Source organism: Anser cygnoides, chromosome 2, assembly GCF_040182565.1.
Source record: "Anser cygnoides isolate HZ-2024a breed goose chromosome 2, Taihu_goose_T2T_genome, whole genome shotgun sequence".
Taxonomy (NCBI): Eukaryota; Metazoa; Chordata; class Aves; order Anseriformes; family Anatidae; genus Anser; species Anser cygnoides.
The window spans coordinates 119,039,431-119,062,701 of NC_089874.1; the positions used below are offsets into that span (position 1 = coordinate 119,039,431).

At 43.1% G+C, this 23,271-nt stretch overlaps 2 protein-coding genes across 6 annotated transcripts in view; one reads left to right on the top strand and one right to left on the bottom strand.

Moving 5' to 3' along the window:
- The window catches only part of MAPRE2 (microtubule associated protein RP/EB family member 2), a 99,442-nt gene extending 96,486 nt beyond the window's left edge, over positions 1-2,956 (top strand). For all 5 annotated transcript variants that reach the window (XM_066992943.1, XM_066992940.1, XM_066992941.1 and 2 more), the window contains one exon: positions 823-2,956. In XM_066992943.1, coding sequence (XP_066849044.1) covers positions 823-894 — 72 coding nt within the window. In that variant the 3' untranslated portion in view covers positions 895-2,956. The remainder of the gene's footprint in view (positions 1-822) is intronic.
- Positions 2,957-4,691: 1,735 nt separating this feature from the next.
- The window catches only part of LOC106038406 (ethanolaminephosphotransferase 1-like), a 56,282-nt gene continuing 37,702 nt past the window's right edge, over positions 4,692-23,271 (bottom strand). The window contains exons 7-10 of the mRNA XM_048046557.2: positions 14,240-14,288; positions 11,912-12,092; positions 8,137-8,319; positions 4,692-6,947 (exon numbers count right to left, since the gene is read on the bottom strand). Of these exons, the coding sequence (XP_047902514.2) occupies positions 6,882-6,947; positions 8,137-8,319; positions 11,912-12,092; positions 14,240-14,288 (479 nt within the window). The 3' untranslated portion in view covers positions 4,692-6,881. The remainder of the gene's footprint in view (positions 6,948-8,136; positions 8,320-11,911; positions 12,093-14,239; positions 14,289-23,271) is intronic.

Genomic DNA, 23,271 nt, shown 5'->3' on the forward strand with positions numbered 1-23,271 from the left:
CAGGGTGCGATGATGCAGCATCTGACTGTGGAATATCTCACTACCTGGTTATTTGAACTGATCGCTTGCTGGAACAGTTACACTCTGTGAGGCTGAAAACTGACACTTTTTCTGTGGAAGTGTCACTACTGCATATACACTGATTAAAAGCAGAATAAATGCATTTTATTGTAATGTCACAAAAATCTGCTTTTCTCGGGAAACAGCTCATTTTGTATTTATGTGCAAGTCCAAAAGTAGTAGAGAAACAATAAACAGTTCACAATGTCACGAACACAAATCAACATGGATATGCCTAATTACTCCATGGAAGTGGTTTTACTCCATTTTGAATTTTTAACTGTGCCCACGCCCCATAGGCTGCAGCAACAAATTGCAGTAAACAGACTTCTCATAGTCTTAAAACTCATTAAGTAAAAAATTATGCAAAAGAGCTACTGAGAGATTCATTTGTACAATGGCTCTGATTTAAGTTACCTAGGAGCTAGCATTTATTTTTGTCAGCTTTCATTGCAGCAGAGATTAAAAAAAAAGCTCTGAATTTCAACTTTGTCTTAATATATTGAAGCACATAGTTTAATATTAAGCAATCTAACTCATATAGCCTTGTGAAAGGCCAAACAGAGACAGGTGGAGACAGAATATGAGGGTGTCAAAGTAAATCAGTGGCAAACCTGAATTATTAGCTGTCTTGTGTTGATGTCTTCTCATTTGAATGAAAGTTAAAAGTTGAACTTGAGGCTAGAGGGAGCACGGTGGGGCAAGATTACAGAAAGAATGCTGTCTGCTGAAGAATGTTTTGGGGTCTTTTTCTGCCTGCAGGAGGGCCACACAGAAGAGCATGAAGGTGAAGAGCAAGTCCATGAACAGCCCCAGCAGCAGGAGGAGTACTGACTCACCCAGCGTCTCTGACAATTTTCATTTTGTGTGAGAACTTTCTTCCGGAGAATGGAACATGTGTGGCCTCAAACTTGAAATCAGTTCACTCCCAGTCTGCCATTAACATTTATGTACCATAGTGAGTGCCAGCCAACCACTGCATTCTGTACCCATACTTTGCCAAGATGCATTTGCAGAAGTCTTCTTTCAGTGTATCTTCCCAAGAGGCTGTAGGGCTACATCACCTACTGTACATCACTGCAACTTCACCACTTGGCTGCTTGAGATTTGTTCTGCTCTTTTAAGAAAATATATATATTTATTTTTTTTCTTTTTGTCTTAAGTATGATACACTTGTAACTTGTTCTAACATATTTATATTGGCATTTTGTGTGGCAAGAAGTACCGTACCACTAGCTGTGTCTCTCACTTTGTGGTGCTTTGGCGTTTTCTAGTACATCTGCCTTGGGGCATAAATTCAGTCAATTGGAATAAAGGGATACAGTGGAAGTCGTGCTCAAGCCATAACGATGAGGTGTGTTGTGGAGGAAAATGCTCGTGTTGCTCACGTTTATTCCTTTCCCGCCTTCACGAAGTGGAAGGCATAGCATCTGTTTCACTAGGAGAGATTTAAAACCTTGTGTTAGAAAGCTTGTTAGAAAGCTGCATGGTATGTTTTTTGACTTATTTCTGGAGGACAGACATCCGCTTAAGTTTCTTCTGAAAACCCTCCCAGTTTCCTGACTAGTCAATAAACATTTCCCAGCTTTTCTTCCTTCCTGAGGAACCCTGTCCCAGCCTCCAGCTTCAGCTCTGCCCGCAGAGGGCTCAGCGCTGATGCAGGGGAGGAATCTCCTTGACACAAGTGTAGCTGCAGGACGCGATCTCTGCCGTCATGCTTGGCTTCCCACCCCTCAGAAGAGGACAAAGTAGGCCAGACATTTCTTTTCGCTAACCTCCCCCCTCTGCTGCCCTGACCATGCAAGTCTGGAAGATGGAAAGCTTCCTCACTAGTGCAAGGTACGGGGGAAACCCAGCCACAGAACTAGCCCTGAAAACCCCCGAGCTCCCTGTGAGTGGGCGGTGGACACCTCGCAGGTGTTGAGGCCGCTTCTGAAGCGTGGAGAGGCAGCGAGACGTCCTCCTGGAGACGGTGCGTGCATCAGACCCGCTGGCCGAGGGGCAGCGAGCCAGCTCTGCGCTCGGCTGACCCTCCTGCAGCGAGGCTGGCGTGGTGCAGCAGCACCTCCACCCGGGAGGCGCCTGCGGTGAGTGCTCCTCTCCAGAATGGTCCCTACCGCCCTGTTCTAAATGATGGTATTTTATAAACAGGTATCTTGAAGTGTATAAAGCATTCCTTGTTTTTATCGTGAAACTGTGCATTCTAGTCTCTCTGAATATTTTATGCTTGGTATTCTTGGTCTCTCACTTGACTTTTCTTAATTCTGGATTGTTCCTCTGATCAAGCAGGTACATGGAAGTCCCAACCCAGTCTGCAGTCACTGAAACACTCAAAAACCCGTTGAACAGCTAAACCTTCTTAGGTCTTCGTGCGCTCCTAAAGCATGAGCTCCCAGCTGATGCTTCCGTAGAGAGGTTTTTAATTAATCAGCCCACCAACACGTGCGCACACGTGCAGTTTTCTGTCCCTAAGAAATCTTTTGCAGCTAAGTGGCTCTTAGTTAAATGTGAGAACGCTGCTGTTGTGTCGCACCGCAGGCAATCTATAAAATACTGTTAAACATTAGAACAGGTATTTCTATTTCCTTGATTGCTCCCCGTGCCCATAGAGTTTCTAGACCCTCTGGGTTGAAGATCTTCTGGCCCTGCCTCCAGCATTGACCTCACAGCCTACCTGGTAATAGCAAAAGTACTGCATCCTGCAGGCCAGCACTTTCCTTTCTGATTTTTGATTGGTTACAAATACGATCTGGTTTATAAAAATATGTATTTTCCAAACTAAGTATTTCCGAGAATCACCACAGATGGGGGAATTGTCATTTTCATTGTATCTGTGTTTATTAGAACCTATGTACTTATTACAATTGTCATTGTAATAAACGGTAGTTCTTCATAATGCTGTTGAACTGAAGAGCAGTTACTAATTTTTTTTTCCAGTCTCCAGAACGTCCTTTAACCTGTAGGGGATTTCTGATGGGGCAGGGAGTTTGGGATCAGGCTATAAACCTAATCAGCAGCAGCAGTCTGATTACTGCAGTTTGTCCTCCTGCTAATATTCGAGCAGGTGCAAGGAGAGCACTTCAAGAGAAAACGCTTCTCTGAAGGTGCAGACAGTTGGGTTGTTGAGCTCCCAGGGGTTCGTGGTCAGGCTGTGGTGCCTCTGAACTTTTCTCTCTGAAGCAGGTTTAAAGAACGACAACAACAACAGCTGAACTTCATTTCCTTAAGTTCTCTCCATCCTGGTTTTGGTCTGAGGAGCGTAGTGCTCTCGCTGCTTGTGTCAAGGAGCAAGTGACTGATCAGGGAGCCGGGGCAGTAAATTACCTCCTGGGCACTAGAAATGTGGCTGTGCTGAGGGGAGAGCGATGCTCTGAAAGGGGAAAGAGTTGTCCTTTCTCCCACCCCCCTGCGAGTAACCCATTATTCCGTTATGGTTTTAATATGCATTTGTAATTACCTTTACTAAATAGCACACCATAAAGCTTTGGTTATATATTAAATGTAAACTGAAAGGAATGTAAACATATGTATTGTTAATTATAAATAGATGAGTAATGACATAATAGATACAAAAAGTCTTATCCAGATGTATCAGTCATTTTACATTATCCACAAATTGTCGCATGGTAGAGTAGATTTTTGTCTGAATATGTGAATAACTTGACTTGCGTTTATCTTTTTACATATTTAATAAAAAAATATATGTTAAAATCTGTCTAGCTCTAGAGACTTCAAAACATTCTAAAACAATACTTTTCTGTTTAAAATACATATATTTAATTGCTTCGTTACTGAGTGCATATGGGAGCAGGAAGAAAAAGACAGCTGCTTTAAAAAAATAAGTTCACTTACCCTGTGTCTGCAGGTAGTGTCTATTTATTTCCCCAAGAGCCCAGCAACTGTATCACTTTCTACCAAAACCAAACAAATAAAAAAGGTGCATGTATGCATGTATATATGTGTGTATATATATATATGTACATGTAAACAGAACATTCTTTTTTATGGCAAATGCTTTCCAGTTTCAGAGTACTAAATCTCCTGTAGCATCACTTAGTTTTGGTACATCAAAAGCAAAACTTAAGGGAGCTGGGAGGTGGAAAGGGCACAACAGCAAAGGCACTGAAGCACCCAGTGACCTTTTGTAAGGGCCAAGGGATTCAGGGATGAACCTTCCTTGCAGTACCTAAAAGTCACCTGTTTTAGGCCTTTTTGCCACAGGTTGAAGCCACCTGGCTGTGTGCCACCACCGCGCGGTCAGACCAGCTCCTGCCATCCTCCCACTACCTCCAGGTACCCCAGGGCAGGGGCCCGGCCCCGCTTTGGGAACATTTCTAATATGGGGGTAGGTGAAGCAGGGACCAGAGGAGCCGATTTCCAACCCGGGCACCCAAACCTGTGTGCACAGAGCTAGTTGCATTGCTTTTCGTAAGACGTGGGGGAGGCATGTCTTTGGGCTTGTGTGAATACTCAACAGCGTAAAACGGAAGTAATACATTTTCCAGTTCAAATAGTTCAAAAGAAAACTTCCTGACTTAACTTGTTGGCCATAACAAATTGTTCTTAAACCAAGCTCTGGTCATCTTCGTACCATTATCTGACCTTGCAAAATAAATCCGACCACACTGCCGTATGAACAAAGTGTTTTTATTCCCTTTCATTGAACCAGTTGCCATCTGAGACGGCTAACAATTCAGTATGTACATCGTGCATTACATGATCTCTGTTTATACTTGTCTTTGTAGAGATTGTAGTGACAAGTTACTTTCAAAAGGAAAAAAAAAATATTTGCCGTGTCTTCATGTGGAATACAAAAAAGCTGTCTGGAGCTTGATTTCCTTTTAAAGTGATGCTATATTTCTGTTTAGAAAGGTACAAGTGCAGGCAGCTTGTGGCAGTTCAAGTTTCATAATTTCATTTAATGCAATATTTCAAAATATTCCATTACAGTGTACCAAATTGTGCAGCTTCTGTGCCCCTTATTTCCGACTGCTTTTATAAATAAGTGCAAAATAGAGGGAAAAGGAAAGCCTGTCCACAGAGTTCCTCCAGCACAACCACTTTCAATCCAGAGGTATTTTTGTTTATTGTATTCTTATTCTTGTCAGGGCTTCCTCCAGATACTTTTGATGGACAGGTTCAAAATATTGAAGCAGGTCAGGCTTTGATATCAGTGTGTCTTTTATATGAATTAATACTTAACTTCATCAAACAGTGGGATTTCTCCGTGCATGCCTGCCTCAGACTCGTAGTTGCTGCCGGGGGAAGTCTGCCCTACCAACCAACATCGTGGTGGGCCGACTACTGTGACAGGCAACCTTAAAGTGAGGCTGTTCGCATAACGTGCAGGTGGAAGATACGACTAGTTGGTGGTCATCCGAAAATTGTAATACTCTTACTGATGTACGAGGATGTTAACTGGGGGAAAAGTGATCAGGCCAGTGATAAAGCCAGAAAAAAAAAGGTCTAAGAATTGAAAAAGGTGAACCCAAAGTTCAGTGGCTCAACACCTGTGTTTCTGCCCTGCTTCTGGCAAGTGAGATACTTAACAATTTAATAAACATGCCAGTCAGTCAGTCTCACCCCTCTGTGCAAGAAATATAATATAACGCTTACCTTGGGGAAAGCGGACAGATTGTTTCATTAGTGCTTCAAGGCCACAAAGTCCCTTTGGCTAGGGCAGCATATGAAAAGAGATGAAACTCAAATTCCCGGCTCTTCCTCCAAGGCACACAGAAAGCCCACATATATTATAGATGGAGAGAACAGTTTACATCTGCATGCAAATGTGTAATGTCAAAAAAAAAAAAAAAGCTCTTGTCTGATTTGGTTGGTTTTTGGTTTTGTTTTGTTTTTGTCATTATCTGAAACCACAAGAATTTGTTTCAAGAACACAGGCAAATAATTGTTTGCTTAGCATTTTGCACTGATAGACGAGGTTCGAAAATATTTAGAACGTGCGTGGCTGGCTCCTTTTTCACTGCTCGTTTCACGGTTTGTAAAGCTGTGTGCTTTGCAGTGAAACGTGAGCATATTCAAGCATTTGTTGGCAAAATTTATTCTCAGCTGGTTACCTTTGTAGGGCATATTGCTTGTTGCTACTTAAATATCAACAATGTGCTTGTTACTGCATAGAAAATAAGTATAAAAGCAAGCGCCTCCGGTATGGAGCCTGCATTTTGGACAGATACAGGTCAGCTGAGTTTCATCTTAATGCTGGGGGGGAGGGATCCTGCATTTCAAAAATAATTCAGTGTGCCCATAGCTTTCTGATCTCAGTCTCTTCACACATTCGTTTGAGGTGAAGAAAAGACTGAATGTGCGTAAGCCCTTCAGGAGACTGCGTGGAAGAACTGAGCTGTGAGAAAACAAATATGGAAACTGCAGCAGGCACAGATGTCTGAGTGGGAAGGACGTAGTGGGTGGGTTTGCGTTGCTGGGGTCTCACTGGTGAAGAGCCTGGGCAAAACCAGTTCTGGTTATAAAACACCAAGGATCCCACGTAACCCAGCATGGCTTTATCGAGGGCTTTGGGCACAGTGGCAAGGAGGAGGAAGACAAAAGCTTCAGAGAAGGTGACACGGCATTAGGGAAGAGAATAAATATTAGCAGCAGCATAACTTGGTAAACACGTCTCTGCTGGACAGGAATTTTCCTCTGAGATGAAGCATCTTGCTGCATAGCTCGTTGTCGCAGTTGTTCGAGTATCTGGACTATTCTATTCTTTGGTTATTTTACTCAGATTAATTCCACTATTTATCACATCAAAAGAGCTGGAAATCTCCATGTCAAGTGTTACAGTCTGACCATAGTGCAGGTGTTCATTCTTGGACGCGTTTCTTCAGGGAAAAGATGTAAATGTTGAAGTGTTCGCTCAGCTGCCTCCCCTAAAGATAAATCACAGGGATTAGCAAACAGTCCTGTACGAGCTTCACAGCTCACCAGCTCTCTCCTCCCGGTCACACCGGGGAGGACCCAGCCACCGCCCTGGTGTACTTGGGGCCCTAGGAGTACATGGGGACCTACAAGTATCCCCACACGAGAGCTGTGATCGTGGCACACCTCTTGCATTACACTGATGGGAAGTTAAATTGCTACAGGCCAGACCCACAGCCGACATAAATCACGATGGAGCTGGGCCCACTCATTCAATAGCGGATTTTAACCAGGTGATCCCATTGTGATCTCCATTGACTGGCCCCTGTTGGTGCTTGGGTAAAGTCTGCTACAATGGCAACCTCTGCTGACAAAAGGCCTCTTGCAAAGGCAGGAGGAAAAATCCTTGCATCCCAACAGCTATCTTAAATAAAGGAATGCTGAGCAAATCCCTATTAAATGAGGGATCTTTGCCATGCAAGATGTTTTATCCGAATGTAAGCCCCCATTAAGACACTTTCCTAAGGATTATTTGACAATGCTTTTTAGAAAAAAAAAAAAAGGCATTAACTGAGGAAAAATGAATTTAAGCAGTAATTCAGAGGATAATAAATGACAAAACTGATATGTAACAGACACAAAAATGTGCGGGTAAGACTAAATGAACTGGAAAACCTTTCATGTCTCCGGCTTGAGAGATGCTAAATAGAAGCCCATGAAAAGATGAGAAATGCGGACGGTTATTTTGCCTGCAGATTGAAAGCAGAGTTAGCCACCTTATTGCAGGACTTTTATGCATTTTACTTTGCGTTTTACCTTCCTGTTTTTTTCACTCAAGTAACCTCAGGAGAAGAAAGGGCAAAGGGGTGAGGGCATTCATACCAGACGGATCAGCTGTTATGTAAACCTGTCCATAAATATTATGACTGTGATAGTTTTGAAGCCAATACCAGTCATTTCATTGGAATTATTCATCACTGAAGCCGCTGCATGCACAAAAAGGCACTGCCAGCAGCAAACTGATATTATTTTTTATTTTTTTAACTTTAGACTAAATAAAACACATAAGAAACCTATAACTTAAAACTGAGACTCCTGGACAGGGCCCCAACCAGAGAGCACAGACACCATCCCCGGGCCCCTTATCAGCGCCATGCCCCGCGCAGCTCTCGCCCGGCCGTTTCGGAGCCGCCCGCTTACCACGCAGATGCCGTAGTGCACATGAGCCGCCGTGACCAGCGCGGTGAACGCGGCCAGCACCGCTTCTTCTGCCCAGCCCAGCAGCCCCGAGATGGCTGCGTAGACCACCAGCGCCAAGGGGAAGAGGAACCAGTGGAGCAGCTCGGGCCGGGTGCTGCTCATCTGGCAGACGATGACTTTGCACTGCGGGAACAGAGGTGGCCAGGTGAGAAGAGCTGGGTCAGCCGCAGGGCGGTCGGCATGTTCCTAGACAGCCTGCATCCATTTTCTCTGTGGGTTGCTTTTGATAGGGGAAAAAAACAGGCTAGACTTCAAAATGGAGCCTGTTTCTACTAAGAAAACGGCTATCGATGACAAACTTTGTTCCTCGTTGTCTGTGACTCTTAAAGGACTTTATTGAAAGTAATTTAAAATACACACTTCTTTTAGGGAGACAATGTTTTGACACATTGCACTTTATGAGCTGAAGCCCAGCTTTGCAAAAGGGGAGTTTGTTTGACACTTGGTGCTTTCACGCAGTCTCATAAAGTTGTAATCCCAAATCAAATTGCCACCACTTAGTCACTAGGAGAGCACAGTGGTATTCTAATCACATGGCATGGCAGGAATATATTCTGGTTTGTCGTATGTAAGGGAGGGAAAGTATATGCCTCTTTCAAATCCTGTTTTTCTTTCCTAGCACTACTCCATATACTAAAACACCCACCTGGGCAGCACCATTTCCCTGGCTCGATTACAGAGACGAGCTCCCTGGAGATGGAGCTGGGGCCCAGGGAAAGGGATCCCAAGATCCCTTTTTTCCTGGCAGAAAAAAATGAATATACAATGCATGACTCAACTGAAAACAATTAGCTTAATTTTACTGAGATCTTGAACAGTCATGAGATGAACTCAGTTAAGTTCAGATGTATATAGTTAGGCACTCGAGTCCTTTTACCTGTTTTAGACTCCTTAAGCCATTTGTCTCATATACATTCTCTTCGGGGAAAAAAAAAAAATGTGATTTAGGAATTTTTTATCGATTTAAGTTTCGCTCAGAATTTGAAGGTGGTCACAAATAGATTTTATGCATCCTGAAAACAGTGAAAAAATTAAAAAAAAAAAAATCATTCCCTGTACAGTGCTTGAAATCCTGTAACAGAAGGAGTAGCAGTCTGACTGAAATCTAATGAAAATAGTGGCTTTACTATTTGTGCAATGGACGCTGAAGGATGCAAAAAAAAACAAACACATAAACCTTTCAATAATGCAAAAAGTAAGCATACGTACATAATGTAAATTTATTTGCTTACTTTGAATTATCGGTATTGACGATGAATTTTTTTGAATAGCACCAATTCTGTAACTCCTTACAAATTGTTCCAGAGGGTATCAGAGATTGCTTAAGAAATCTCTCTAATACATAAATATACACTATATTTTTTGGCTGAATGATTGCACTTGTCCCAAGGTTGGATTTCACATTATTTTAAATCATTATTATGCCATGCTATGTGTGATACTCAATTTTTCGTGAAGACTTCTTAGGCGTATTTGGAGCAGTTCACCTTTAGTGCTGCAAAATGGGCTCTGTATGTCTCCCTCAGCTCCTTATCCCTCTTCAGCTCCTGGTCCTGCAGCACTGCCTCTCTCACACTAAAAGTCAGCCCAAGGCCCCATTAGGAGATGAAAATACTCAGGTCTGGAGAGGCAGACTGGAAAGGAAGGGTGACGCTGTGGGACTATGCCCTGCGCTTTCTGATCCCCCTCGCCTCCACCTTGCCGAGCTACCCTGGTACTGCTGGATTTAAATCTCTGCGGTTTATGCCCCTAGGTGGGCCCTGAGTGCCTTTTCTCTTAAGATCTCCCCAGGAGGTTCCTCATGAAACATCTCCTGAGGCAGCCATCAGGGGGCCACCACCTCAGCCGCTTCAGTCCCCCACTGTGGTCACGGCTAAAGGTCTCCTCTGTGGGGCCTGAACCCTTCACGCAAGTGGGGACACTTGCCTCTGAGGGCTTTGCAGCTCCCTTATCCCTCCGAGGGACAAGCATCTTTCCTTTTTAGGCCTTTTTTTCCTCAGTTTAACCAAAAATGCTGGAAACGTCCTGTCTCTCAGGACGGGCTGGAGGCCCTTCCTTCTGCCCACAGGTGGGAGGCCGCCACCTTCCCTACAGGCCCTGACTTCGTGCAGCTGCGAGGCCGGGTCCGCAGCCAGGCCTTTAGCCAAAAGGTCTGCAGGGCAACTGGGCACGCTAACAAAGGCACGAGGAGCTTGAGATAGCGGCAGGTAGCGAGGCAGGGGCTGCAGCCTGGGGTCTGCAGGCCAGATAATGAAAACCCAGCATGTCAGGCCGTCACCGAGCAGCGCAGCATGGCGCTGACAGCCGTCCCCCTGCTGCTGGAGGAACGGTGCGTGAGGTACCAGAGGAGGTGACAGGAAAGGCAGGCTTGTTTTTTTCACTTTTAAAACGTGATAAACTACAACTAATACACATACATTTTTAATGCTCGCTTTTAAAATGCTATACCCTTCAGCTAACATGCAGACATTTTTAATTCATGTAAGCCTCTCGTACTGCAGTGGATGTTTTGGAAAAACTAAAAGCAAGGCCTTAAGTATATGCACTATACTCAGTGCCTACGAAACTGCAGTCTACTGAGAAACTTCTGTTTTGCCTTACTATTTTTCTTCTATGGTTCTATGAACTTTTGTCAGATGAAGTCCTTAAGATGGAATTGTTCAATTTGTGACCCTCAGAAACATATATTTATAGAATATATATAACAAGTGTCACAATTATTTTTGTCATTCCTGAACGTAAGTTTCTACAGGGGTTCTGCTTTCCCTTCTAATATCCTGCATTTTCCAAGCTCTCTCTCACAACCCAAGGCATTTCAAGCCTTCCACTTTTTACACTGGACGCAGCGTTGCTCAGTGACATGATTTTGAATAGCGATGGAGACTGCCTTCTGAAAATGCCAGCAGGCGCTGTCCTTTAGGGTACCTTAGCATTAACCAGAGGAACACCTTTCTATTTAGCTGCTGCTCACTTGCTACTCTCCTGGCAAGAAAAGAAGCACGAGGCCTCCTGCAAAGAAGAAAGTCCTGCGTCACTTGCAATGGCCAGCATTACTGCCTGGCTGCCCATGCTGTTCACCAAGGTTTGTGTCGCCTCCATTGGCATTAAAGGGGGGGAAATTGGAAACAGTGTTGATGTGGTGTAGGAGAAAGCAACCCTTGGGCAGAGAGCCATCACTGTGCTCCTGCATCACTTCACACCTTCCCCTAAAAACGACTGTGGGTGGTATGGCCTTATTCTGAACGGTGAGGGGGAGATGTGGGATCAGCCGATGTGCAGGATACAGGACTGCGCGTGCCATGTTAATGGGGAAAACAGGAGGGAAAGGCTACAGCCACCCCCAGCTCTTGCTGGTAAGTCTGTGCCTACACTGAGCTTCATTTTACATTTCTGCCTATGTGTGGTGCAAATCTGTTAGATTTCTGGAAGGGAAGCCTTCCCAGGGCTGTTCATAAAACCCTGGGGGGAAGAAATCATTAAAATGTTATGCTGTAGTAGAATAAGTACCGCAGCACTGTAAGCGTCCCCAGCCCAGACAACCGCTGTGATATATTTTTGTAAGAGAGCGCGTAACACAGAGGTAGAGGCGTGGTGTAGGCGATTCTGCTGAATTTTAACTACAGTTTCTGTTCCCTTCTGTTTATTTATGTAAAAATAGAAGTCTCGCTGACACAAAGCTGTCTCTAAATAATACCACCACCACAAACATACTTACAATAACATTTGAGAAAGTAACCCCAACCATCCATAAAAATAATCTTGGTTGCTTTGCTAATATGTTGCCTGGAGATAAAACCACCCAGACTGTAAGAAGAACGAATAGCAACAGAGGTGACACAAGAGGTAGGAGTCCTTCATACAAAGAACCATTCTTCAGTGTTTTCTTTAGATGTGCTCTGTAAATAAATACAATGATTTTATGGAGTAAGAAAATTTATCCATTCTATTTCCACACAGTAACTTCAAACTCTAGCCTGAACTCAGCCCAAGAATTCATCTTGCAGCGCAACTACCTGTGCAAATGTGTTAGGTACCCGGGCTTTTTAAGAGAAATTGTAGGATACCCAACGAACACTAATTTCTGGGCTAAAATTATACTGCTTTATTTGCACAGCTTCTGTTCAGCTCCCCTCCCTAATCGTTGTCTGGCAGCGGACCACTAGGCTTAGAGAACGTGAGCTGCAGTAGCTCTGGTACCATAGCTGTCGTCCACATGCACAGCATGCAGACTTGTCAAGTCAAAACATATATTTTTAGATAATGAACCTTCTAATGTGAGACATGTAATGACTTCAGCTGATATGCCCCACGTTTTCAGTGACAACACAGCCATGCAGAGGGCTGGCAGGTTTTGCTGTTGTTTCGGTTGGGCAGAGGTGCTGCTAGACAATCCTGCATCATTGGCAAAGTGCAACCTAAAGGTAGGGAGACACTTTTTTTTTTTTTTTTTTACTAATTAAAGAAATGGAAAATTAATTACAAATTGTGTTTTCTTGGACATTTTAAGTTGCCTCTTAGAGATAACAGTATTATTGGTAGTAAAGGAGTGTATTTTCTGTCAGATAGAAAAAAAGATAAGTGTAACATCTACCTTTTGCATCTTTCTTGCGTACTCATTCAAGCAAAACTCACTGAGAAGTTATAAAAACAGTAGGAGGTTTGATGTACTAAAAGTTCACTATCCTTAAACCATTTCTTCATATATATATTTCAGAAGAACGATTCTGTGTTTGAAGTGTACTGCAAAATATCCTGTTCAAAATCTCTGAGTATTTGTGTTTATAAAAGCAGCTAGACAAAAATCCAATAAATATTTTTCTCATTCCAAAACAGAGCATACTTCTGATAAAATAACAACTGAGAACAGGCAGCAGGATGAAGAAGGAAAGAAGATTATTGAAAATCTCAAATCCCTCAACGCCACATAGCTCATGTATGGATTCTTCAAGCAACCCTGACTGGATGTTTAGAATTACAATGCTCTTCTATTCAGGGGAACAATAAATCCCACCAGAAGACCTGTGTCAGATAATGACATGAGATGGCAAATGCTAAACAAAAGTCCCAAAATGAGAAGAAAGAGAGCAAAAACTCGATGTTCGTCAGGGTAAATGCTGCTGCTGCCAGGGCTTGACATGCTCACGGTGCTGTCCGCCTTCTCCCAGTCCTCCCTGAAGCAAAGCCCCTTGCTCCACTGCCTCCAGCCCCCACCCGGAGCTGCCCCAGGCAACCTGCCCCAGAGCCCAGCCTTTCTGCAGGTCCTCAACCCTTCCTGCCCCCCACCTCCTTCCCTAGGGCTATAGGGCAACGTGAAAGGGGCTGTGTAGGAACTATACATTATCATCTTAGAGTCTCTCCAAAATGCAAATGCTAATATTCATTCCTGCTAATTCCTGAAGACAGGGAGTGACAGTCCCTCCTCCAAGAAACAAAGTATCTGAGAGACCTGATGTGACAGATGAGGGAAACGAGCTACCAAATACTAAAGGAAGGCAGAGAGCATTAATAAAAATAGGCCATCAGAGTATAACCGAGCTGTGTATAAAATTTCTAGGTGCAGCAAGCCAAATCTTGGATGTAATCATAGCTCGCCACGTGCCTGGCCCATATCTGATGGCAATTATCTGCAGCCTTCAGAGAGAGAGGGGTTTTACAGGAGGATCTGAAAGACAATAAACTCCTTTATGGAGTGGGAATGATCAGCTACAGAATGTTACCTAGGGCAGGTAAAAGTTACGAATCACATTTGGTTGCAAATAAAATGCAGTGTTTATAACCATAGGGCTTTCATCAGTTCAGCATCCAGGAACAGTGTGAGACTGTCCGGAGAATGGCAAGGCAAAGAAAAATGAGAGGAGTTACAGACATGGAAAAGAAACCAGTCAGATGCTGAAAGCTGACCAGAAAAAAAAAAAAAACCTACAGTACATATTCAGGACAGCATCTGGCTGAAAGATTACATTTATTTCTCATGTAAGAGAACGATTACATGCACAGAATTAAATGGGAGGGGGTAGTACTTATATAATATTAATTCACTTACCTGTGAATGTTGTATAGTGTTTGTGGAAATGAAAGAAGTAAACTGAAGCCTGGAAGGAGAAAAAAAAAGAAGATTCATATGCTATGATTTACAGTCATTCTGCACTGACAACCTCACAGTCTCTTGTATGATAACCGAGCTAGTGAGCCATTTTAGAAATGACTCAGTGTTCCAGTACTCATTACAGGATGCAAACTCCATTTGCAGGCTCAATAATATAACCTTCCTTATTTTTCCAAGACTTAGGTGCTAGAAGTAGTTGCTGATACAGGTTTTCTTGCGTAATGAGTGACAGTAGCTGGAAGATTTTTAAAAATTACGATGTAATGAGTCGGCAGGATCAGCTATTTGTAATACAGGTTCCTCTGCTGGACCCAAGAAAGATCACGGCCCCATTTAGCATGAGCTGATCTCTGTTCATGTAGAAAGAGACGAGTCTGACGCCAAAAGCTTTCCAGTGGAATATATAAGGACAATTAACCTCCAACAGTGCTGCCCACATTAGTGGGGAAATAATAGGTTTTTAATTCAATATACTGAGATTAAAATAATGAGTTGTTTTGCTGAAACAATAGTGTAAATGAATTAATTTTCATGATATCATTTGGATGATTTTTTTTGTCTGATTTTTTTTTTTTTTAAATACAGCTGTGACCTTTCCGGAGCTCAGCTTTAACTGACAAAGGACAAGGAATGTGCCTTTGTTAACGCTGTGTCTCTCTGCATTGCTGCTGCGGAGAGCCCTGGAGCTGGCTGAAGACCCACTGATACACAGTGCAACACCCACACACGGGCTGCTGGTCCATCCGAGGGACAAAGAAAGACTCCAGCTAAAAGCTGACATTCAAGGTTTAAGAAAAAGCAACAATATTAGCCAGCCTAAGTGGGTGAGAATGTATACAACCCCTCTTTGAGCTGTGACATCCATGTTCTACGTGTTTCCCTACGGAGCTCTCTGGTTTGGGTTTGGGTTTTCCCAATTTCTGTGTATCAAGTGCCTTTACCTGCTTTGTTTGCTGCTTGGAGATTGCTCTATGTAGTATATTTCTGCCTGGCTTTACAATATAAGGCATAAGGATTATTGAGGGAGCACTAAATGCATACATAATTAACAGTTTTTTTATGGGGAAGAACAGCACTCCGATATTGTAAACTTTCCGGTTTTACCTTTCAAAAATTAATTTAAGAAATGCAGAGTAGAGTCAGGGCAGCAAACTTTTACCTGGTTATTAGAAATTAGGCAAATTAAAAGGCAGTAAGAATGGACACAGGTAAGAACTATTTCACAGCACTTTGTACTGGGGCCAACATGGCTTAACAGAGTCTCAAGCAATGTCAGCGTTTAATGTTCAGTCCTCAGCAAAGACATATCTAAGCCTTTAGCATGGCCAGAGTGGCAACTCAAGAGAAGGCAAACTAAAAGAGCAGGAACAGTGGAGATCAGGATTGCTGGAAAACAAAAGACATAAAAAGGGATGCAATAAATATTCTCCTTCCCCAGTCTTTCTGATTATCTTTTAAAGAGGAAGAAACAAAGAACTGGAAAAACAATGTCCAGGCTGTAAATAATTTCAGGTATTGCATTTTCACGTGTTTACTTGTTGTTGCTTCTTAAAACAGATAGGTCAAAGAACTCTGCTTCTTTACCATTGCAGAAACTCTGTATCAAAGAGCTGAAGGCTGTGCAATCGAAGTAATAGCCCAAGTATTTTGTAAATATATTTATAAAATTCACAAGCGTAGTGCCTTCAGAATTATTTGTGTTGTATGTGCACTACAGTTAGCTATGTTTTCTATTAGGCAGGGAGGGCTAGTTCAATAAAATCTTGAGTTACGTACAGCAGTTCCAACATCTGCATCACATTAGAGCAGACATGAGACAAAACATTGACTCTTGAGGTTAAATCTAAATTTCCTGCTGCAATCCTGAAGTTTGATTTGTTAGGAGAAAAGCAACCAAGAGGAACAGAAATAGAGACTGGAACTAGAAATAGAATTCAAAGACCAATGGTTGCCAACGATTTGTTATTTTTATGAAGTGCCATTTTAGTTAGAAATAACACACTGACCACAAACAATCCCCAAGCTAGCTAAAAGTCGCTTTCTGAGCGGGACAGCTACACCAGTTACTCCTCTGTATTTTGAGGCAGCTTCCCTTTAACGGAGTGAGAGCTGAGGATGCGGTAGGGAAGGCAAAGGGTGTTCCCCTGTTTCTTATGGGATTTTCAAAATTCCATCATTTCCTACGACATGTTGCTTTCCCCATCTTTTTTTAGCTAAGGAGGCCTGGCTCGGGGGCTGCTTTTGGTACTCATTAAGTCTGCTTTTTAATTGGCATTAAGGAGTTCTTTGTGCCCAGGAGCTAAACTGCTGCTTCCACATTGCTGCCATTCCCTGCTGGTCCAGGGAACAAAAGGTGCAGCCTGGAAAGCCACCAGGCTGTCCCTCTGGCACTCAGCCACCTTAGCACTGCCCAAGGGACGGTGTCGGTGCTTTTTTTTTTTTTTTTTTTTTTATGGCCTATTTTATTTTAAAATCTTTTTTTTTAATCAAGCTTAGTGCATTAGAAGTTTTTATCACACTATATAAAATAGAACTCCACAAGTATTTATTAAAAGTATCACTGCTGTCGCAGTACTTTTTAATTTCACATTTAATGTTTTCCCTAGCCTATTTAAATCCTGAAGCCCAACAGTAACAAAACAGCTCTGCTCTCGGGGCAGAAACACTAAAGCACAGATGGGTGGCACAGATACACACAGGGAATTCTTGTGTCATGCTAGGCTGAAGGTATCAAGCCCAAATCCTGAGCCTTGCGCTATCTTGCCTCTCTTTTCAGAGAAACAAGCATTTACAAAGCTCTTTATTGGGAATTATTTTGTCTGTATTAAAACACAACAACAAAAACAACAATGCATTCAGGAATTCGGGATTACAGATAAGTCAGAAATAAAGACATATCTTGTTTTCCAAATTTGTACATATATGCATACAGATTTATATACCTATGAACACAGATACATAAGCACAGACATACGCATATATATGTGTGTAAAGAAAGGACCAAAAAGGTAATTCCCATCAGTTCTAGTAACAGCTTTAGATTTCATTTAGTGCTTTCAAATTCAATTCCAAACTGTAAGATGTTAGTTGTGGGATATTTCTGAGCGAATTTAAAAAACAAACAAAAACAAAGCGAACGTGACAGATAGTGTACTACATTTGTCTGAGATGTTACACTAGACTGGCAGTAATGTAATTAAGTTATACGAGGGCATCTTAAAGCATGCCCCCAAGCCTGCTGAAGGCCAGCAGGCTGCAGGGCTATCGTGCCACGGCCCAATGCAGTTACTTGGTGTGGCTGCTGTACCTGCAAAGAAATGAATGCCAGCACTGCTGCCAGTTCTAGACAATGCTCTTCCATTTACCAACAAAAGAGGCCCGCACTGGCTTTCAAGCAAAGCCAGAAACCTATCTCAGGTGAATGTGCTCCTGAACACACCAAACTACAAAGATTTTGAACAATGCTAGATAAAAAGCAATTCTAAGTAGGTAGCCAGGACAACGAAAGCTCTGTTTTTACCGAATTATGCTGCTTCAAAGGAAGAGCAGTGCTTATCTTAGCTGTTTATCTTCTCCACACCTTTCTTATTCTAAATTCTTTCTGATGGGTACCTTTCCACTCCGCTTGTCCTTCCTCAAATACACAAGTCCCAGAGCAGTGAATCCTCCTCCCAATTTGGAGGCAGTGAAGAGGTCTGCACAGACGTTTGACTTCACATATTGCAGAAATTTAACTCAACAAAAACACTTTAACAGTTGTAGGTGCATTTCAGTCCAGAAATTAAATACCATCACCCTCCTCTCTTATTCTTCAATATCCCGTACTTGTCTAGGTTAATAATTCATCATAGTCAATGCTTGCTTTAATAAAATGGGCTGTTAAATTTGCCATTTACCTTCCTTTTCTACTATACACACACCAAAAAAAAAAAAATGTAGGTATCAGTATTATCTTGTAATGTCTTTTAAATATTTTTTCCACATTTTTTCTGAATGCCTTCCACATTTAGAGCAGCGAGACACATGAAAAAATCTTAGCAACTGAATGTTTAGCACACTGATCAGCGCCTGAAAGTCGGCTTCATTAGAATTTATAACTGGAGCAGCAGCTTTTTGTGGAACTGCGTGATTTTCCCTGGCATTTCTTGAGAAGACAACTGCTTAATTGGTTGTCCAAACAGATAATTGCATGTTGAGCTGTCCAGTAGCTATAAAATTATGTTTTATTATTATATAAAATGGCAGTCTTAGAACCACTTAGTAATTGGGGAACAAAAAAAAAAAAAACTCCTAGAAAATGTATATACAATTTTCAGATTTAATTGATCCTGTAAAGTCTGCATACATTAAGCAATATAAGGACAGACGAAAAGTACACCTGAACACACCTACACACTATGAAATGATTTTACATGGATTAAGAGCAGTGTGCAGACATAAGCACTGTGTTCATGCACAAAGCTGATGTATGTTTTGGATGTTTAGCACCTCAGACTTCTTGAATATAAGGACTGTAAAGGGATGCATTTATCATGCTTGCTGATTTCATTGCTTATTTTCAGAGTCTAGGAAAGACCACACTGCATTTATCTCTTTGAAGTGAGCTGCAAGCTAACAACTAGTATTTGGAGGGATTTAGTATAGACTGAGAAACTAGTTTATGGATGTAGCTGCTGCTTTGATGTAGTCCTATTTACAAACCATGTAAGCTTAACTCTCTTTTTCTGAGTACAGCAAAAATCAAACACCTAAGACGTGGTGCCCTTAGTTGAAAATCCAAGGCTGCCTTCCAGAAGGGCTCAGATGGGTGAGCCCCCTTATTTGACTTTCTTGTGGGGCGCTCGCTGCATGTGAAATGACTCCTCACCATCATTATGATCACCATCATGGGGTCAACACCATCAATCCCACTCCCACCTGTGATCAGCATCCTCTGAAACCACACTGCCGCCAGCCCCCAGTGCTCTTGTTTTCTGGGTTATTGTTCTGACTGCTTCAGATGGGTTACTCCAACATTGCTTTTTATATTGATCTTGATTGACAGGTGAGTATTTCACACCCTTTACTTCAAAGTAGCATTGTACAATCTGTCACAACAATGCTTTAATAAATGTTAAGTTGGTGACAGACAAGTAGAAGCCAACTCATGTTAACTACACTTTTAAAACAAGGCTAGTCAGGGCCTGTAGGAGTGGTAACGTTTGGAAAACATATCACTTAACATTTAATCACTGAACTGTCCACCACTGAGGTGAAACGATCAGCTAACTCACAATGGGAACTCCAGGAAAACACTAGAGAATGACTTATTGGCACGAAGCAGAAAGCATTTATAAGTAATACATGTAAATATGCAAAAGAAAAATTCCTTCCACCATCAGAAGTGCATTTAAGTTGACTTTGTGATCAGTACTTTGCACTGTTATGAAGGCTAATGGGATCACCAGTTTTTTTATGGGAGAGCAAGGTGCCTCACTGCAGCTGCTCCCCAGAGCAGAGGTAGAGGACCACGTCCAGATTGCTCCAGCCAAAAGCAATCTGCCTGCCTGCTCTGATGCAGATATGCTGAATGGATTTATGGAAAACATTGTTTAACCATGGCCTTCCAAACCTTTCATGACATTGAAGAAAGAGCAGGCTGTTGTATAACTACCGTCTGCATGGACTTCGGTGTCCTCCTTCGATACGTATGATAGAGGACACTATTTAAGTACAAGGCACTGTTTTAGATGGATAACTATGTTTTCTCAGTATTACAAAATTCAAATACTTGGCATGTTCCAAATGGTGTGGCTTAGCCTTTTTGCTGCTAATATGTTTTCATTTACATACTTATTCCCTGTTCCATATACTTAAGTAGCTCAGAGAATGAGTGCACCTCAAGTCACACACACTCCTTGCAGAGGTCTGTAACAGTCCTGTACACATCATAGGAAAAAATTCTGAATACTTTGGCCTCATCTCTAAAAGAAAGTTCAAGTTTCCGATCTCTGACAGCTGTTAGTACACCATTCACATTTCATGTTCAAACCTGTACTTTGAAAAATTGGGTCAGCTTTGGCATGAGCTTCACTGGTTGGATCTGGGTACTACTGGCCTTGAACACCTCCAGGGATGGGGCAGCCACAGCTTCTCTGGGCAGCCTGTGCCAGTGCCTCACCGCCCTCTGAGTGAAGAATGACTTCCTTATATCCAACCTAAATCTCCCCTTTTTTAGTCCCCCTTGTCCTATCACTACACACCCTGACACAGAGTCCCTGCCCAGCTTTCCTCTAGGCCCCGTGTAGGCACTGGAAGGCTGCTATAAGGTCTCCCCGGAGCCTTCTCTTCTTCTTGATACTATAGCTCTCACCTCAGTGGTGCCCTTTGAAGAGACCCGAGTTAGCCAGATAATGCTATGGGACAGTGGTGGTTAAATCCCAGCAGGGCTCTTGGAGTGTCAGCCACAAAAGCCTTGCTGAGAGAAGAAGTAATTGGTTGCAGCTGAGCACACAGGCACATACCTTTAGAAAGGTCTGGCTACTTTCATGCTAACAGAAACAAACAAACAAACAAACAAAAACATTTCTGTCCAGAAGCCAGGATAACACACTCTGGAAACATAAGAATAGCCTTGCTTATTTTGTTTGATGTTTAGCTAGGTGTGTGTTAGGGGGCTTAAGGACTGGAGCTTCAGGATGGAAATGCATTCACTGCCTGCGAAAATGACAGCTGCCCCTTTGCTAGATAGCAGACCTCCCATAAAATACTACGCCGAAGTTTTTCAGCTTCATGTGGGAGTCCTCCAAGGGCACTCTTCAGCAGCCCAAGACTTGACCTTCGTACAGGTGTTCACAGTGTGCTAGACAGTTCGCAGGGACATATGTAAAACTCTCTCTCTTGGGAGGTTTTCCTAAAACGTCTAATCTAAACACTGGCATTGCTGCGGTTTTTATGTATATCTTTGTGTGTTCTGGCACCTGATAAAAATTCCATTTTCAGTGGGTGAGTGTCACCTGGTGATACCACAGCTTCCACTGGGGATGTGCTCGGAGCGGAGTTCATCCTCAGGTTATACGTGTTTTTCTTTTTTCATTTTTTTTTTCCCAGAAACTCCAGGAAAGACATCTGAAAAACTCCACTCTTGTGCTTCTCGTTTGGACTCCTTCCCGCTGTAAAAGGTACTCGCTAAAGCCCAGCTGTTCTCGGGAAAGGGACAGCTCGGCAGTCGAGCTCCTGTTGTGTACAGAACAGTGAAAGCACGGAGCTGCAGGCACACGCTGCGCCAAGTACTGAGGAGGCAGACATGTAGCCCCATTGTTAGCGTGAGCACTGGTGGCTCTTAAACGCCACCAGAGGGTTAAGGATAGCCAGTTACAGTTTAATGGCTCCTCTCGGGGTCCTGGGAAACAAACTCATAAAAAGCATCTGAGGCCCTACTGCATCGCTCTGGTTTTTGAGTAGCCACAAAGGCATTTCACTGAGCGTGCTGGAGAGGGGGTTCCCGGAGTGAGCAAGGCACACTTGCTGCAGCCTCTGCAAGGGGGGAAAATAATTCAATCTTCCTGCTTGCTCAGCCCTTGGCATAGACTAGACTGACACTTTTTCAGCACAGTGGGGTCCTGAGATTTACTGGAAGCTTCTAAAAACTTTACGTATCCATACTCACTGCACGCAGGTTATCCAATGATAAACACTTTAATCACTGTTGCTGAACTGAGATTCAAACCTGCGATGAAGCTGAAGTCCTTTCTGGATCAGCATGATCCTAAGTGGAAGGATGCTACTTTTTTAACATTTAAACACAGTCTCTGTTTTTAAAAGAATTACTAAGTGCCGTATAAATGGGGTAATATGCAGTCAACCAAGATCATTTCTTGCACACTTTCAACCCATAACTTGCTTGAATTAAGCTGCAGAAGTCACCCTGTTAAATGGCATTATAGATAGTGTGTGATGGACAGTGTTTTTAAAGAGGTTTTTGGCTCTTAGTTACATCTGCTCTGCTTGGGACAATGATGGAGGAAGTACCCAGTTCTCTGCTTATAGATCCATTCACGCGAGCATGCCACATCAGGCACAAGTGGTGCTTCTTCCCTACTCCGAGGGACTATTCCATCAAGCTTTGCTTTACAGTAGAGTATGAAAAAGGATGCTTGCTTCTGCAGATTGTGTCACACCGACGTGCTTTCCTAGCACAAATCTTCCTAATACGTTGACTAGCTTGAGTTAAACCTTTGCCCATGGCTTCCCAAGCGCAAGGGGAGTCATCTCTTCACTCCCTGAACTGGCTGTCATGTGCCTTGACAGCAGGAGCAGCCGCAGCGATGTGCGTAGGGTGGAAGGAGGGTGCTCAGGGGCTGGTCCCTGCGGGCAGACACCACCAGCACACGTCTCCCTCGCAGGCCAGCACCCACCATCTCTGCCGGACCTGCAGCAGGCCCTCCAGAGCCCTCTGCCCTCCCTCACGGCCCTGCAGCCACCAGAGGGCAATTCCTAGCTACGCCTCTGGCCTTCTGAATCATTCATTGCCAACTGAAAGGGCAGCTGCTGGGTTTTCCCTTTCCTTTCTTTCCCTTCCATAGAGCACACAAAACGGGCTTGACAAATAAAAAGACCACTCAACCTTGGTCGCACATGGTCATTTTTACAGCCGGGCTAGAGCACAAAGGGCTGTCAAAAACATGTCCTTGCACATGCTGCTAACAGAAAGCAAAGCCTGAGCCCGGGGTGGTTGCAAAGAGCCTTTTAAAATCCGTGAACGCTGGTAAGCACCTCTGAGGCTGGGCACAGCATCTGCTGGATCTCTGCAGGAAAGGTGAAGAGAACCTGTGTCAGCGCAGTGGCTTCAGGATTACCCCCAGGAAAAGCTCAGGTAGCTCCTAGCTGGAGGCACAAACACCTTTATCCAAGTCCTTTATGTGGCTCAAGGCCTGAAAGCATTTCTATTTGCCCTGCCTGTGCCAAACACTTCTTTTGGGGCCCTCTTG